The sequence below is a fragment of the Oryza sativa genome, chromosome 9 (assembly GCF_034140825.1).
Source record: "Oryza sativa Japonica Group chromosome 9, ASM3414082v1".
NCBI lineage: Eukaryota > Viridiplantae > Streptophyta > Magnoliopsida > Poales > Poaceae > Oryza > Oryza sativa.
In genome coordinates this window covers 22,205,938-22,222,238 of record NC_089043.1, presented here as the reverse complement: position 1 = coordinate 22,222,238, position 16,301 = coordinate 22,205,938, and the positions used below count along the sequence as shown (strand labels likewise).

The window sequence follows — 16,301 nt, the reverse complement described above, 5'->3', positions numbered from 1 at the left end:
TCTCTCAACCGGTCGCTTGTTTGTCTGTTAGATCGAGCTTGCGCGCTTCAGATACGTAGCCTAGGGATTCCGTGTGAGGGATGATCTTGACGCATAAGGGCTAAATATTAGTATCTCCCAGATCCGTTTTTCCATCCCAGCAGCGCTTTGTCCTCTTCCTCCACCTCAGTGGCCATCCTCCTCCTACCGCCCTCCTTGACCATCGTCGTCAACACCAATAACACCTCACTATTCTGAGATGTGGCCCGAGCTCTTGCTCCGGCAGCTGGCGGCGGAATAGTGAGTGCAGATTGAACTCCTCGTCGCCTGTCATCACTCACCAATGCAAACATTTCAAGTCTATAATATAACCATGTCTGCTCATAGTCATACTGCATTTGACCGCAAAAAGAAGACAACTTGTGCTGTTGTGCATATCAGAAAAACAAACATGGCATAGTCTCCTTCACTCGAAAAACTAGAATATTAGGGAAGGACCTAATATCAAATAATTAGGAGGGGTGAGGCTTTGAATCCAGGTCGTCTAGCCCACCACCTTGTGGAGCTAGCCGGAAGACCCCTAGGCATTTCTCGTCTCCTTCACTCGACAGACACGCTGAGACTGTTAAATGAGCAGACGAGTTGAATTGACAAGCTTTATGAAGCTGATGCATCTGACAGTTTTTCCTTCAGGCAGACAAACGAGAATCTTGGCTAATCGTCGTAGAGGGTTCGTTCCCATGCCAGATCTCTAGGTCAAATATACCATCCACAAATGTGAACATATTTGATCGTACCACGCATGCAAATTGAAAGACATGCTTTGCATATCTGAAACGGAAAACATTACAGAGTCTCTTTCGCCTGAAACTTTGAAGTGAGAAGAGCAGTTGAATTCATAAGCTAGGTGAGAAGTATGATCTTGGAATGTCAATATTGAAGTAATAAATCTGATTGACTTCTCTTCCAGTTTACATAAAGATTTCTGGACTAGATTTTTGGTGGCAAGGCAATTGATAGTCGAGTTACTACAATCCAATCAGTCTGAATTTTGAGTGTGCTAACCCTGATTAATATTTCATGGCCTCCCTTCAAACAAAGGGAAAAAATAATTAGCAACATCAAAAGAGTAATTTAGCACGCATGAAACAACAGCAGAAGAATATGTTCTTTCAAGTTTCAATCCGATATACTGTTTTAGATCTTCAGTTGTATTTTACAACGAGATTACAGGATGCTTCAGCTTCGAGCATCCAACACACCATCACCTAGTCTTGCTAGAACTACGGCGTGGTTTCATTTTAGGGCATCACAATATATATGTACACAATAGATGCTTAGAAAGAACAAAATAGAAAATAACGATATTTACAACAAGAATAATTTTGGGCCTTCTGATCCACCAGATGCTTGGCTATGGTTTGAATTCCTTTTCGAGCTCTTCAATGACAGGCTCCACAGCAGCGTCTATCCGATTGCTGACATCTTCAATCTGCAACATGAACAGGATAATGGTAAACAGTCAAATTTAATATTGATAATTCAGGTAATGACAACAAGAAACTATGTATAGTGTATACAGTAACAAAAGCAAGCTGTTTTTCATCTCATCTAGATGCTAGAGTTCTCTTGAAAATTTATAATTGAGCTACCAAAGCTTGTTTCGAGAGAAGCCATGTCCAACTCTCTTTGTTTTCTTTCCCAGTACAAAGTGAACATATGCTTTCCCCAGCCCAAAGCCATGTCTAATTCATAGTTTATGAAGCTGCTGAAAAAAAGAATTGAATCTGTCCAATTCATAGTTTATGAAGCTGCTGAAAAAAAGAATTGAATCTGTCCATGGTTCCTTGCAAGCAACAACAAACTAACCTTTAGTCAAAAGCCAATTCAATAGTCTGAAATGGTCAGAAACATGTAATTGCATATGATGTTTCTAACTGTAACTTCTACTACATCTAAACAGAAAGCATGCTAATCATGTACCGTGGACATAACATTCTCATTACTAATATATATATCCTTGACATGATGATATATATACACAACAATTGACATACATACCTTCTTTATGATGATTTCAACCTTCTGTGCATCCTTATCCACTATCTCAGCAATGTACTCAACCTCCTCGGCCAACTTATGCAGGGTACCATTCTCTGGTAGAGCATTGGCCACATTAGCAGCTAACTTCTCTGTCACCTCCGCGGCGTGCTCCACAACCTCCAATGCAGTTTCCACATTTTTTGTCACCTCATCTAACATAGCAACACAAGTAGAGTTATATGGGTATGCCATTTAAGGGGTAGTTGATATGAATAACTGATAAACAATTAGTGAGCTATGGTGAAAATGATTTACTCCAATGCCATTTGCAAGATTAGTAGTTGTATGGATCTAAAGCGATCACAAACAATTAATGAGCTAAGGGGAAATGATTTACTCCTATAACATTTGCAAATTAGCAGTTGTATTGGGTCTAAACTCTAAAGCAACCAGGTATTGGATTTGTGTAATTGCACCTTCGGCTTTCCTGGCCCTATTGTAGAACGGCACGGCCGTGTAGACTACGCCTCCAAGCACCATCTGCACCCTGAGAAAAATACGAGAGATATCAATCGCAATGGTTCTCAGAACAGCAGTACAATACGGTATTTCTTCCCCCAATTCCTACCAAATTGGAAGCATCGGTAACGGCGAGAACCCAAGCTGTCGGTGGCCGGCGTCAGCGGCAGCGGCAGCCAAATCCGCCGGAACTATGTCAGATTTCCCCAGAACAACCCATCTGACCACACAAACCAACCATCTTAATACAAGCCCTTGACCTAAAATTCTCCAAAAATCAAGCAAGAGAAAGCGCTGTTCTTGCTCAGAGACCACATACCCGGAGTCGATGCCGCTCGAATCTCCCGCACCATCGCCAGGATTCTTGATCCCGCTGCATCGAGACGGAGCAAATCCAACAAATCACTCGATTTCACATCCAACTTTGGTTAAAGGTAAAATTCTTTAGAAATAAGCAACCAAGGGAACGCATACCTTGGGTCTTCCTGGCCGGGTTGCGCGGCGGCTCCGGTCGCCGGCAGCGTGAGGGTTGCCATGGGGAGAGATCAATTAGGGGAACAAGCGGTAGGTGGACGGAGGGAAGAAACGACCCATATGTTATTGCCGTGTTCTATCGTGTTTCTGATGAAGTGATTAGTCATCCGCATTAAAAATTCGATAAAAACGACTTGGAGTAGTAGAGGAGGAAGAGGAACGAGTACAATTTACGCATGAGGATTACCTGATGATCAATCAATCGCTTTCGTGACGCAGACCTTAATTACCTCCCGTTTACGTGGGCCTGATGGGCCGACTTGGCACGTACTCCTTCGGGACGGCCCAGCAATTCTTATGCTGGCCCGGGTCATATTTTAGTCCTCCCCTCTTGGTCCAGTACTCCCAGTCAAACGCAGCAGTGTCGTTTCAAAATCGCAAGGAGAATTCAGAGACCATCAAATACTTGGCGGTGGAAAGTTTCAGAAAAAGCTTATCGATGATGGTGATTTTGCGATTGATCTCCCACTGATTGCGTTAGGATTTGGATTAAATATATTGCCTAACAGAGCCAACCCGATTCCGTCGGACAAAAATTACCCTAAACAGCGGCGGCGTCACAAAGTCGTCCACTGTCGGCCACATAATTAACCCGTGCAGTCGTCGTCTTCTCCATTACTCGTAGTATTAAGTAGTGACACTTCACTGTCATGGCCCCAAATAGGGCCACTAACGAAATCTCGCTGCCTCTCTCACCAACGAACTGAGGCCGTCAGATGCCAAAACCAACGGGGTAGATCTCTTCAACTTGCTACTGCCGTTCTACAGATACGGGAGAATAACTCCTTCAGCTTTCCTTTCGCCTGCAGTGTTTCCATTCAAAATTAGGATTATCGCCTTTGACTTTCCGTAAACCGAGGTCGCCGCCTGCTGCTATGTGCACGACCATACGTTACAGCAAAACCGATTGCTTGTCACTGAGTAGTGGGCCCCAATTTGTGTCTTGGCAATCTGGACCCACAGTATCAGTGACTGCATACAAAAGATTAGGTCATTCTGTGCTTTAATTTTTTGGCACTCGTAGCGTGTGTGCTCTCCAGCTCCACCTCCACGCATTCCCCCCCAAACCTTTACCAAACCCAACAACAACGACCAATCCACTCCACGTCTCCACCCCAATTCCACCACCACCGCCGCCGCCGCCGCCGCGGGGTACTCACACCGATGCGCGCCGCCGTCGCCGCCGCCGAGCTGCCACCGCCGGATCGTCGCTAGGTGTTCCGCGCCGCCATGTTGTACCCGGAGCGGCCGAGCCGCGTCAACGGGACGGCCACCGTCGACTGCTCGGCCTACCCGCTCGACTGCCACCCGGTCTGCCCAGGCGGCAGCTGCTACGAGATCGCCGAGCCCCCGCCGCCGTCGCCGGTGGTCCCGCGCGTCGACGTGGCCGTCGACGACCACCACCTCCCCGTACGCCTCCTCCTCACCGTCTCACTCCTCTCCGCCTTCCTGTTCATCTCGCTCTCTGTCTCCACGATCCTGCTCTACCGCCGCCGCGTCGTCCTGCGCCGCCGGCGCCGGGCCGCGACCGCGCCGCTCCCCGGCGACGACGGGTTCGGCGACGGGGATGAGGAGGCGGGGGGCGGCGGCGGGGATGTGCACCACGTGTGGTACATCCGCACGGTGGGGCTGGACGAGGCCACCATCACGTCCATAGCCACCGCGGAGTACCGCGCCGGAGTTGGGTGGGGAGGGGACTGCGCGGTGTGCCTCGGCGAGTTCCGCGACGGGGAGTTGGTCCGCCTCCTCCCGCGCTGCTCGCATCCGTTCCATGCGCCTTGCATCGACACCTGGCTCCGCGCACACGTCAACTGCCCGCTCTGCAGATCCCCAGTCGTCGTTCCCTCCGATCTCCCCGCCACGGCTACCGAAGGTGAGGCGGAGGGTGGTGGGCAAGCGGAAGAGCACCAGGTGTTTGATGAAATCTCGCTATCGGAATCACGTGCCGATGTCTCCGAGGATTCTGACACCTCTTCGGACACTCAAAGTGAGGACACAGCAGCTTCACCAGAGGATGGTGGGAGGGTGATGCCCAAGCCAATACGGCGCTCGGCGTCCATGGACTCACCGTTATTCCTGGTGGTTGTGCCTGAAGCGCAGGACGATGCCATGCGGGGTGATCGAAAATTTCCGAATGGTCAAGAGATGAAGTTATTCAGCGTGAAAGAGAAGGATGCAACAGGGACGTCTTCTTCCTCTTGTCAGGCAGGGCGGTTTGGGATTGGCAGATCGATGTCGAGCAGTGGGCAGGGGTTCTTCTTCTCACGGAATGGGCGCTCCAGTAGTGCTGTGTTACCACTGTGAGTTGGCATGATTTTGCTGTCAAAGGGAGTTGCAGCCTCAGCAAAGCTGGGAGCTGGTAGTGTGTCATGTCTTTTGATAGAAAGCGTATACCAGATAACCAGAGAGCTGAAGTAGCTCTTGGAGAAAATCTCCTTCTGAGACAAATGAGTTGACAATTGTAACTGTGGAGGTGATAAGTACTTCTTGAGTTGATGAGCTCGTGTAAATTTGTACCTCCCAGGTTGCCTGTATCATAGTTTTGAGCTTGGGATCTAGTGAATTTGAAGGAACAAACTCAAGTTTGTCTTCTCTCTATATCATGTACTTCCTCCGTTTCACAATGTAAGTCATTCTAGCATTTCCCACATTCGTATCGATGTTAATAAATCTAGATAGATATATATGTCTAGATTCATTAACATCAATATGAATGTGGGAAATGCTACAATGACTTACATTGTGAAACGGAGGGAGTAACACAATGCAAGTAGGGTTGGATTATCACCTACGAAAATAGCACATGCACTAAAACAATTTATCTATAGCTGTGTAAACTAACATTTGCTGACAATGGCTGATGCTATTATTAGACATTTACTTTTGCATGAAACCATGGATAGCATTGAGGACATATAGAAATGAGGGCTTGGTTAGTAATTCAGCATCTGCTAACCTTATTTATCAATCGATGTTATGAAATTTGGTACGTATATTTATCAAGTGGATGCTCTGAAATATTATGCGTAATTGGTACTTCGACACTAATGAGCTAACATATAATAGCTTTTGTGAATGAGGCTTTATTTTTTGGCAGGATATACATGAACTAAAAAGTAATGCTGTGGCTTCTCCTGCAGATTTAGGAAGGATTCACCAGATCAAGGTACCTCATATCAGCTCTTCCACTTTCCTCGCTTCTTTATAAGTATCAGTTTTGGAGCCCAAAGCAAGGTGCATTTCAAGAAGTTCCATTACATTTCAAATTAGACAAATTGCACTTGAAGGCTCTGATCTATTCTGTTTTTGTAATCAGACTCCTATCCTTTTATTTGTTGTACCTCTGTTTCCATAATAGTCAGCCTGTCAAGAAGTTCCTATTAAGAAAACCTCTAAGTTACTGATTCAGAGTATAGCCTGAATGCTGGTGTATGAGACACTGAATTACAGTAATTGCTTTACCAAAAATCTGTACAAAAGTGGGATTAGAGACAAAGCAAATGACAGCCTTAGGGGAGGCCAAACTGCAAAGAGTGGTTGTGGAGAACTAGCATATCAGCTAACCATTTTTGTGAGTAAGTCAGGTTGGAAAAGGGCTATAACTTTCAAATTGTCTCCTCTCCTGCTTCTCCATGTGCAGTTTAGCCTTTAGCATAGGATTCAGAGTTTTGCAAAACTTCTGCATTTAGATGCAGTAAGTATCACTCAGTTGCCATTTTTTTTTTCAGTTTCTCTTGGCCTTTGTTTAGTAGCTGACCGGCTGTGGCTATGTCATTAAATGTCTTATGCGATATTTGGTTAAAACACTGATTTAAATTTACTCTTATTAAATCGTATTTATCTCAAAGAAAGACATTCAACTTGACAGTTATAAATTAACTTGACGTTGTGTTTAATTAGAAAAAGGAATTGTTTTTTTTTCCAGCATTGCAACCATCTATGCTCTTTTTTTTGTCTCAACAAATTACATTAGTAGAAATCGCTAAAACTATTCATTTTATAACTTTGCAGGCTTTAAGATGATTTAGTAAAAGTAAAAATCACACATTTATATTTACTCTCTGTTGCAGCTTCTCCATGTTAGTGAAGTTGTGTGTTTCTGTGCAATATCTCTGTTCTTTGTCTCGGCATTCCTCTCCTGTTCAGTGAGGATCAAGTTTGTCAATTCATGCTTAAAGAAGTTGAACAAATATTTTTCCCCTGTTATTTTTTTATGCAATGAATGTCTCTTTTTTATTTTGAAAAGATATGGGATCACTATATCAACATTCTGATGTGTCTTCTCTTAAAGCTCTATTCCACCTTCCAAATTCTGGTAAATATCAATATGCCCAACTGTCAAGGAATTCTGTTAAGAATCCATATATTTCTGGATTATAATGAATTTAAGAATATATAACTACCTTCTACAATCATACCTTTAGTTCACTTTTAAGCACTGCAGCACATATAAATGTGACTTGAGCAACCATGTTAAATTCTTTCTATCAAACATCTAAAAGACTAATTGTTTTTTACCACTTACTTCGCTATTCTGATAGATGAACAAAAATATCTTTATATTGATTGTACTTGTGTTTTGAATTTCCTGTGTTAGTTTACTTGATGGTCTACCTACTGCCCCTTTAACATGCTTGGGTGAGATCTCAGATTAAGGAATGGACATGTCTGGAAGGAACTTGGATTGTTAATATGTTGAAGCTTATGCAACAAACATTTTACAGCTATAATTCAGCTCTCATGTACCTCCAAATTTCTTCATTGATAGATGTGCAGACTGCATAGTAGACCATTTTTTGTTTGGGAGCTAATGCATAGATAAAATTGTCTTATTTGATAAAATATCACACCAACCAAATTTTTTTTTTCGCTCGTGCTTCATCAAAGTTGCTGCTGCTGGTTCTTCTTTTAGCTACCTTTGCAACCACTGAAAAATCCACTGATGCAGTTATGCTTGACTTTGTTGCAACCTTTACGTCTTCTTTGTCAATCATTGTTTCATCTCTTCCTGTTCCCAACCCTTTGTTCAAATGGGGTTATTTATTAAAAATGCAAGCAAACAAAAATTATGCATCTGTTAAGCTGTCTTTTTTTTTTTTGTTTCTGTGCTACATGATGGGGTTGCGCTGCTGTTTTCCAGTTGTCCACTGACTACTTTGGTTGATGAGCAGGAAAAGTGTACTTTTATAGTGTAACATATGCACCCATTTAGGTTGGCATGATTCATTTGTTTCGACATGCATTGTTATATTAGCTTTCTCGCTTTTCTATTCTGATATATTTCAATATGTATGACAGACTTCCACTGTTTGAAACTTGAACAGCACTCCTTTTCCCCCTAAAATATTTATGCTTTCCGTTCCATTTAATACACAGATGTTTCTCTCTCTCTCTCTCTCTAGCCAACTAAACCTGTTCTTAAGGTGTATCTTTGTGTGCTATTTGGGCACTGCTTCCATCAAACAATTCATTTCAGAATAAATTTATTCACAAAAATTAATTGTACAGTTAAAACCTTAGAGTTTTTATTTGTTGTGTATGACATGCTAATAGGTGTGGGAAGACTCTACAATTTCTTGGTTATTGTTACATATAACTTTTAGTCAAGCGGTATGGTTCTACTTACATATCTTCAACAACTACGGTTAGTATCAATCTTGTTTAGAATTCAATGTAGTTGTCTGCTTAGAAGTCTTAGCCTGATAATTTTGTACTACTAAATAATTACATTTTTGCATTTCCCTGTAGTTGTGATTAGCATGCATGTAGGTGTCTGTCCGAAGGTTTTTCTTATTAAGATGAAGCACTAACATTTTCATCTCATGCGTGGTTAGTTTGATGGGACCACTTTATTATGAATCAGGTTCATCTGAATGGAGTCAGTTAGGAAATTCTGTCTGAAGTATATTACTTTATAGTCTATTATTCAATTCACAGAGGATTATAAATTTCCTGACACCGTGCTTTTGCTTGTTTCAAGGTTCAAGTGTTCAACTTGGAGCATAAAGGTTTTTCTGTCATTATTCTTATGGAGTCCTGGAATAGGAAGATAAGTCGCCTCTAACCTATAGACCCTCAGGAGTAGGTCTTTATAAAGATTTGTGATCTATGCTATGTCTGCTGTGGAGATTGGTTGTCACAGAGACTATTATAATAAGCTATGGTTATTCTACTTAAGTAACAACTATCTTGTTTCGGTCTACAGCCTGTTTTGCAGATTTTGAGCCATGTTTTTTTTATCCTTTTTGGTGTCCCTATACTGCAAAAAGTAGTTGCATTCTATTGAATCAATGTATGAGATGCGATCCTTCCATCTATGCAAATATGCATTATGCATACGTCTAGGCATAAGGTGCATAAGTTTATCTGTCATGGTCCAACTCGATGATCCTACCAGTATATCTTGTGTTCTTTGGTTTGCTTCCTTGTTTTACGGATCTGTCATTTTCATGGCCACTCACATGCGTGCACAGATACATTTATACGCACACATCGAGTTGCCCATCTTTTTTTCTTCATTTTACTTGTGTGATACTAGTAGAGTTGCACATCTTTCCCTAGCAACTTGACCTTTTGGGCGAACGGTTGGTTGGTGAACTTTGGGGTGATTGGTTGGTGCATGAAGTTAACTCCACACTGACGTTGCTGTTTATCCTTTTCTTTTCTCTCAGGTGGCTCCACTTCTTTATTTTACCAGATGATGCTTCGATGGAGCAGAACATTTGAAGAGCGAAAACGACATGCAGCATGAGAGCAAGTGGCACATGTGTTTTGTCCTGTCGGTCGAATCAATCAGGGTGCAAGCATCACATAGGTGAAATGGCTGTGCAGCTCTTTCACTATTTGATCAATCATGCTTAGATAGAAACGGTAAAAGGTCAATCAGGTAAAGGACCCTGTTGTAGAATCTTTTCTTGGGTCAATGAGAGGACACAGCTTGCGTCCTATTTTCATTTCTTTCTTATCGTTTTCTTGGTATCGTTTTGCTTTGCTTTGCTGATTTGATGTTCATGTTTGTGCTTTCCTTTAAAGGCTTCTATCTTGTTTATTGTAACGAACTGATTATGGTACACTGAAACTTTTTAAACCCATCACTTTCAAGTGCCCAACTAAAGGCCTGATTGAGCATTTTCTTTTGTTGGGCTTCTATTCCTTTACATGGTATCTGAACTTCTCGTAATATTTAGAATTTCGGTATACACAGCAGAATAAACCGAAGAACTATTTTTAGAGAGGGCTTTTTGGCTATTTGCATGAACTTCACTTGGTTGATCACAGGATGGAGGAGCAGAATGAACGTTCAGGAAAGTAACGGGCAAGCTGTGTGGCCACAAGATGGGGAATCTTTGGTATTTTGGCAGTAATTGGTGCTTCACAAGGGAAACAGAATCCTCGCAAGAAGGTATTGAAATAGCTCCTGTCAATTGTGTCAGGTCCTAAGGAACATGGTAGCACCCACAAGGAATGTCATGTGTCATGTCTACTATGCAATTGTTCTCTAGCTAGAGCATATAAGTATTCGTAGTTTTATTTTCAAACGTAACGTACACAGCTAACCATGCATGCGTTTCACTTGCACACTCCACATATGAACAAATCAGTCCATTATTATGAAATGATTCAACACTAATGATTAATGAAACTGCTAAGTACATAAAGGCACAATAATATTAGTTTGCACAAGGAAGTGGCTTCACTTGCTAGAACAACTAATCATCATCATTCATACATGCTAGTAAACGTAGTTGGTTGGTATGCTAATTGCTAATCTAAACTACAGCCCTGCTCTTCTTGAATCTTCTCAATGATCTGATGAGCGGCGGTTGCAATCTCATCCACAGACGTAAGCTGGCAATCATCCTCCACCTGCCATTGACGACGAGATCACTTGAGATGACGATCCATTGGCAGGTCAAACAATGGCCCTTTTTTAGGGAACCGCAACCTTTTAGCTACTCCAGCTGAGCTCCATTAAAGTAAACAGATGGGGGAATTTGGAGCAGTTGTGCAAGACAAAGCAAGATACAAAATGCACGGAAACCTAGGCACCAACAACTTGTTTCAGTGTGATATTGCTAACCAGATATAGGTACTATGCATCTTGGATTGAGAGCCACACATATGTTTAGTTTGCAATCAGATCAAATTGTTTAGTAATGGTACTAGATGTGAGGAATGCGTAGTAGATTGTAGATTTGTAGTAGTCGTACTTGGATTTTTTTTTTACCTTGAGGCTGAACGAGTAGAGAACCATGTGGCCGGCGCTGGTCATGTTGAGGTGGAGCACGGTGAGCCGGTGGCCCTGCAGCGCCACCACCAGCCGGAGCAGCTGCCTCGGCCGCCGCCGTGACAGCACCCGCAGGTTGGCGTGGCTCTCCACCATGGTCACCTCGACGTCGGCCACCGCCGACGGCTTCGACCCTGACGCCTCGGCCTCGGCGGTGCCTGCTCCGCCGTCGTCACGGCCGTGCAACTCGTTCACAACGGGAGCCACCGGCGCCGCGGCGGCGGCGGCGCTCATCGAGTACTGCGGGAAGGTGAAGAAGCTGGCGAACGGCGCCGCCGCTGCCGCCGCGTCGTGGGCCGCGCATTGCCGGGAACTCTTCCGCGCCTCCAGCGACTGGAGCAGCTGCTCCAGCTCCTTGACGAAGTTGATTGCGCCGCCGACGATGGACGCCTGATCACCCTGCGCACATAAGCAGTACATGCATGAAGAGAGAACGCCATGCAAATGCAAGATAAATCAAAACTCAAAAGCAGTACGGCCGGCGGCCGGCGGCCGGCCGGCGAGGCGAAGCCGTGGAATGACCGGCAGTGAGGTGAGCTAGCAAGCTAGCTGTGTTACCCTTTGCGCGTAGGACGGCGGCATGAGGGAGCGGAGCACGGCGAGGTACTCGTTCATCTGCTTCCGGCGGTTGCGCTCGACGGCAATGTGGGTCATCCGCTGGCTCTCCACCTCCTCCTTGTTCTTCGCCGCCCTCGCCCGCCGCCGCTTCCTCCTCCCCGACTGCACCGCCGTCGCCGCTGCCGCCACCGCAGCCTGATCCTCCTGATGACCACCAACCCCTCCTGCATTCTCCGCGCAATTAGCAGGCTCTACCGGCGGCGGCGGCGGCGCCATGGCAGCAGCAGCAGCGGCGGCCGCAGGGATCTCTAGCTCCTGGAAGCCATGCAGAAGCATCGATGAGCACGCGGCGGCGTCCCAGTTGCCGCCGTCCAAATCCATCACTCCCTCGAAGCCACTGAACGGGCTGCTCCAACCACCTCCTCCTCCTTCCATGGCGCAACGACGACGACCAAACAGATCACCACGCGAGAGCAGCACGGCCTCCAGTGCCATGCCTCCGCAGGATCTCACCTCTCAACGAGACACCTTTTGCACGCACAAAACAAACTGTGGATCAAGAAGAAGCTAGGTTTCCTCCATTGGATAGCGCGCGGTTGTTGTAGGCGGCAGCAGCTCACCTTGTAGCAACAGGTTGGCTTTGGCTCGATGGACACGTGAAATAGCTAGCTTAGCTCAGCTCTAGCTCTAGCTGCGGCTGTTTGGGAATCGAAATGGATGGAGCCATGGAATGGGAGAGCATGACAACGAGCAGGGGGAGATGAGAGTGTAGTATAGTACGAGTATACTATAGGAGTGATTGATGGGAGGGTTTGGAAGGGAGTGGATTTTGGTGTGATTAGGCCATAATTTGGTCGTGTGGGGTAAGACGTACTTTTGTCGCCCAAAAAGGTAACGGAACTTTTACCGAGCCTCGGACGGGCCTGCAAAAACCCGGCCCAGCATGGCTAAGATGATGAAGAATATTTATCCTTTTTTTATCATTTCCGAGTTCCAACCGTTTTAAAGTTTTTTGGAACAAAAATATCAGTGGATTGTTTTATCATTGGACTGTGAATTACCGCCCGTCCAAATACAAGAAGTATGGTGTTTCAATAGTTCATTAGGATAAAGCTTTGATTGGCAGTTATTCCGTTAATATATTATTTATGTAATACAAAAGAAGAATAATAGTAAGTACTTAATTCGAGTACAAATATAGTGACATCAAATTTGTGTAAAAAATATTCTAATATTTGTTGGTCAAAACCTTATCATAATGAAATGAAATACACCTTATCATGCTGAATCCTAATCTATTCTAGAACAAGATGATATCAGGTGGGTACTAGACCCGGTACCCTAATGGTGCCAACGACAACGCTTTGTGCTCCAACGCCACCATCTATGAAACTCACAACCTCACTCATCTGGATCTAGCTCGTCAACTGTGGAATTGAGCGGTAGGGGCGCAGGTGGGTAGACCTCATGGTGATAGGCCCTCACCATCCACCGCAAGAGGCTTAGCCTGCAGGAGAAGAGATGGCTCGTGTTCGCTAGCGAGGTGGATCGACAACTCGTGTTTGCCATCAGGCAAAGATGGCGTAGGTCTAGTCCAAGAAGGCGGTCGGCATGGAGTACATGTTTTAGCTTGTGATGCAGCCAACGTCGACGGCGGCTGGTCGCTCGCCATGGCCTTTGTGGTGGCACTTGACCAAACGGCGAGGTCGGGATGGCAACAATGATCAAGTTGTGGAAGGGGAAGGGTGGCAAGGGCACCACCGCAAGAGAGGAGGTTAGCACCAACGGGACTATGTGGTGTTGTGGTCTTCGCAACGAGAAAACAACGATGATATCGATGATCATGGTGGGGTAGCGAACAGGAAGAGGAACAGAAGCGTGCACGTGGGTGGTAGGCGCGATAGCGGATGTCGGATACCGTGCACATGCGTTGGAAGGGAAACTTTCTTTAGCATTCTCGTATAAATATATTTGGATGGAGTGAGTATTGTTTGTTCCTAAGGGGATTTTAAAAGCACCATGCCACACTTTGATCAAACTCTTCTTTGGAATGGAAGAGTTATGAGTGTTTTCAAGGACTTGAGCTAAATGCTTTGAAAATCCTACGCCCCTTATGGTTTCTTTGAAATATAGGAACTTTACATCACGAACTCCGTGAAATTATTCTCACACTTTTCTATAGAAAAAAAGAGGATTGGATTAAATTTTTTGTCAAAATTATTTGCTATCATTAGTAGAGATATTTGTCCAAATTTATAGTATTATGATATATCACATCATGTACTATGTGTACTTATTTTGAAACAGACGAAGTAGTAACAGTTTAGGACGGAGGTAATACTCCATAATAAATTTTCTCTCTTAAATTTAAAAATCTTGATTGGACACATCCCAAGATGTCTTTATTTCCCATGTGCAATTATTAGTTTGAAAAAATTATTTTATCCATTGCTTCACTGAATGGACATTTTAAAACCAGACCGAGCATATAGAACTCCCAAGTTCCTGTTATTCCCTATGCAAACACACACTGACGCACGGCACATATATTGTGGTTGGTGATGCACGTACGACCGCCACGTTGATCACAGGTATAAATTGCAACCCATGTGCCTAGCACTCTCCGGTATGTGATCGATCGAGATGCCCTCAAGAATTTGCCGGTAGAATCAAGTAGACCATAGTGGGCACTGGGCGGTACAGCGGTTGGTTATTTGGAGCCATGCACATACCACTGTGTTGTTGCTTTGCTTGCCAGTGAGGCAGTGATCTAGCTAGCGCCACGACTCTGCAGAAAATCGGCAGAGACCCGTAGAAATCCACGCCGCGGAGTGTGTTCTCGTGGCAGCCCGGGCCGTCACGCGAACTCGCGAAGCAGTGTGCAGTTTGGCTGAATCTAGCCGTAGCGCAGTCAGCCAAGGTGAGAGCGGCATGGCGAGCCCAGCCTCCGCCAGTTCGCCTGCCATGGAGAGTACTGATCACACCACTATTTGCCCTACCACACAAGTAGCCGGTAGCTCTCGTTTGCACTGTTCTCAGGGAAAAAAAAAGCATAAATTTGGCTGCCTTCGCTGCTCGTGCAGGCTACATGATCGATGCATTCATGCAGCAGCAGCAACAGTGTTGTTGCGTCTCGGGAGCAACTGACTGATCATGAGCAACAGCAGGGTATCAGGATTGCAGGGCATGCAAACGATTGAATGAGCAACAGACCAACAGTGTGTGCAAGTTTTAACTTTAAGGCCGTGAAAGTACTGTTGCTACTGGCAGCATTTTTTTTTTCAATTGGATCCATATTACTGCAAATATGGCAAAATAGAAAAAATACCACTACTATTCGCGATATCAGCTAGGCTAGGTGCAACTGAAAGTTTGAGAAATTGAATCCACGCCACTCCATCAGGTTTTCCGTCCTTTCCGTCACTCTTTCCATCCTTCCCGTCACTTTTTCCAGGAGGTGAGGCACGAAGGCTGGCGTCGTGGGCGGCGGACAGTGAACGGCAAAGGCAGAGCGGCGGAGTCGCCGGAGCCGCCGCGTTCTCCGAGCCCCGTCGACGCATTCCGTCATTCGGCCAAGTAAGGGGAGGAGGCGAGATTGACATTGGCGGCGGTGGCGGCGGATCGAAGGCCCTCTCCCGGTGGCGGAGGTGCCATTGCCGATGAGGCTGTCGATGTGAGGGGTCGGGGCAAGAGGTAAGAGCAGCCAGATCCCGTGCCTGCTCCATGCCACCGGCCACGGCTGCGTCGTCTTCTCCCAGACGTACCAGCCTCGCCGCTGTGCTCGAGGCGACCCACGCCGCGGCCGACATGCGCGTCGAGCTCGAACGCTAGGTGGGGTACTCCATCGCCCTCGATGACCGCTCCTCGGACGCCGACACAGTCGTCAAGTACACCTCCACGAGCTCGCCGCCGACCTGCTCCTCACCCGCTAAGGCGCCGTCGTGGTGGACGATGCGCACGACGGGATGGCGCTCACCGACGTCGTGCTCAGCTGCGTCAAGGCCGCGGCGGCGCGCCGGCCAGACCTTCGGGTCTTCGTTTGCCTGGACCACTACAGCACTCTCTGCAAGGGCGTCAAGTGCGACTTCCTGCTTCAGCTTCTCCACGCCAGGAGCATGGCCGGGCCCGACGCGACGCTCCTCGCCGACCTCGACGCGCGCGCGGCGTGGCGGCTAGACCAGGCGTCGCTCGGCGCCGTCATGATCCCAGCGTTCCGCTACAGCTGCGACCCGCCCGACGCGAGGCTGGACGTCCCCTTCATGCTCCGCCTTGTGCGCGGATTCCTCCGCGAGGGCGGCAAGGCTAGCGTAGGAGGCACGACGGCCACCTGCAGGGTGGCGAGGCTGGTAGATGCGTACCCGCCGAGCTCATTCGCCACCGC

The 16,301-nt window shown here is 46.1% G+C and overlaps 3 protein-coding genes and 1 long non-coding RNA gene across 5 annotated transcripts; 2 read left to right on the top strand and 2 right to left on the bottom strand.

The window, feature by feature from the left end:
• Positions 1-1,144: 1,144 nt before the first annotated feature.
• Positions 1,145-3,135, bottom strand: LOC4347326 (uncharacterized). Its single transcript, XM_015756748.2, has 6 exons — positions 3,016-3,135; positions 2,861-2,914; positions 2,651-2,761; positions 2,499-2,569; positions 2,041-2,234; positions 1,145-1,471 (listed from the first exon to the last, which is right to left on the bottom strand). Exons 1-6 carry the CDS (start codon positions 3,075-3,077, stop codon positions 1,394-1,396), a joined length of 570 nt encoding a protein of 189 aa, XP_015612234.1. The 5' UTR covers positions 3,078-3,135; the 3' UTR covers positions 1,145-1,393.
• Positions 3,136-4,169: 1,034 nt separating this feature from the next.
• Positions 4,170-5,673, top strand: LOC107275312 (E3 ubiquitin-protein ligase RING1). The gene has a single exon (XM_015756745.3). The coding sequence runs from the start codon at positions 4,306-4,308 to the stop codon at positions 5,377-5,379; it is 1,074 nt and encodes a 357-aa protein (XP_015612231.1). The 5' UTR covers positions 4,170-4,305; the 3' UTR covers positions 5,380-5,673.
• A 4,149-nt stretch (positions 5,674-9,822) lies between these two features.
• Positions 9,823-11,271, top strand: LOC136351827 (uncharacterized). Its single transcript, XR_010735091.1, has 3 exons — positions 9,823-9,961; positions 10,354-10,477; positions 10,917-11,271. It is a non-coding gene; the product is annotated as an uncharacterized lncRNA (long non-coding RNA).
• On the bottom strand, positions 10,665-12,682 carry LOC9267272 (transcription factor bHLH94). 2 transcript variants are annotated; one of them, XM_015756747.3, is made up of 4 exons: positions 12,541-12,682; positions 11,921-12,448; positions 11,303-11,761; positions 10,665-10,941 (listed from the first exon to the last, which is right to left on the bottom strand). In XM_015756747.3, the coding sequence occupies exons 2-4, from the start codon at positions 12,413-12,415 to the stop codon at positions 10,840-10,842; spliced, it is 1,056 nt and encodes a 351-aa protein (XP_015612233.1). In that variant the 5' UTR covers positions 12,416-12,448; positions 12,541-12,682; the 3' UTR covers positions 10,665-10,839. The 2 variants fall into 2 exon arrangements, with proteins under 2 accessions (XP_015612233.1, XP_015612232.1); XM_015756746.3 differs by having other exon boundaries at positions 11,921-12,634.
• Positions 12,683-16,301: the final 3,619 nt, after the last annotated feature.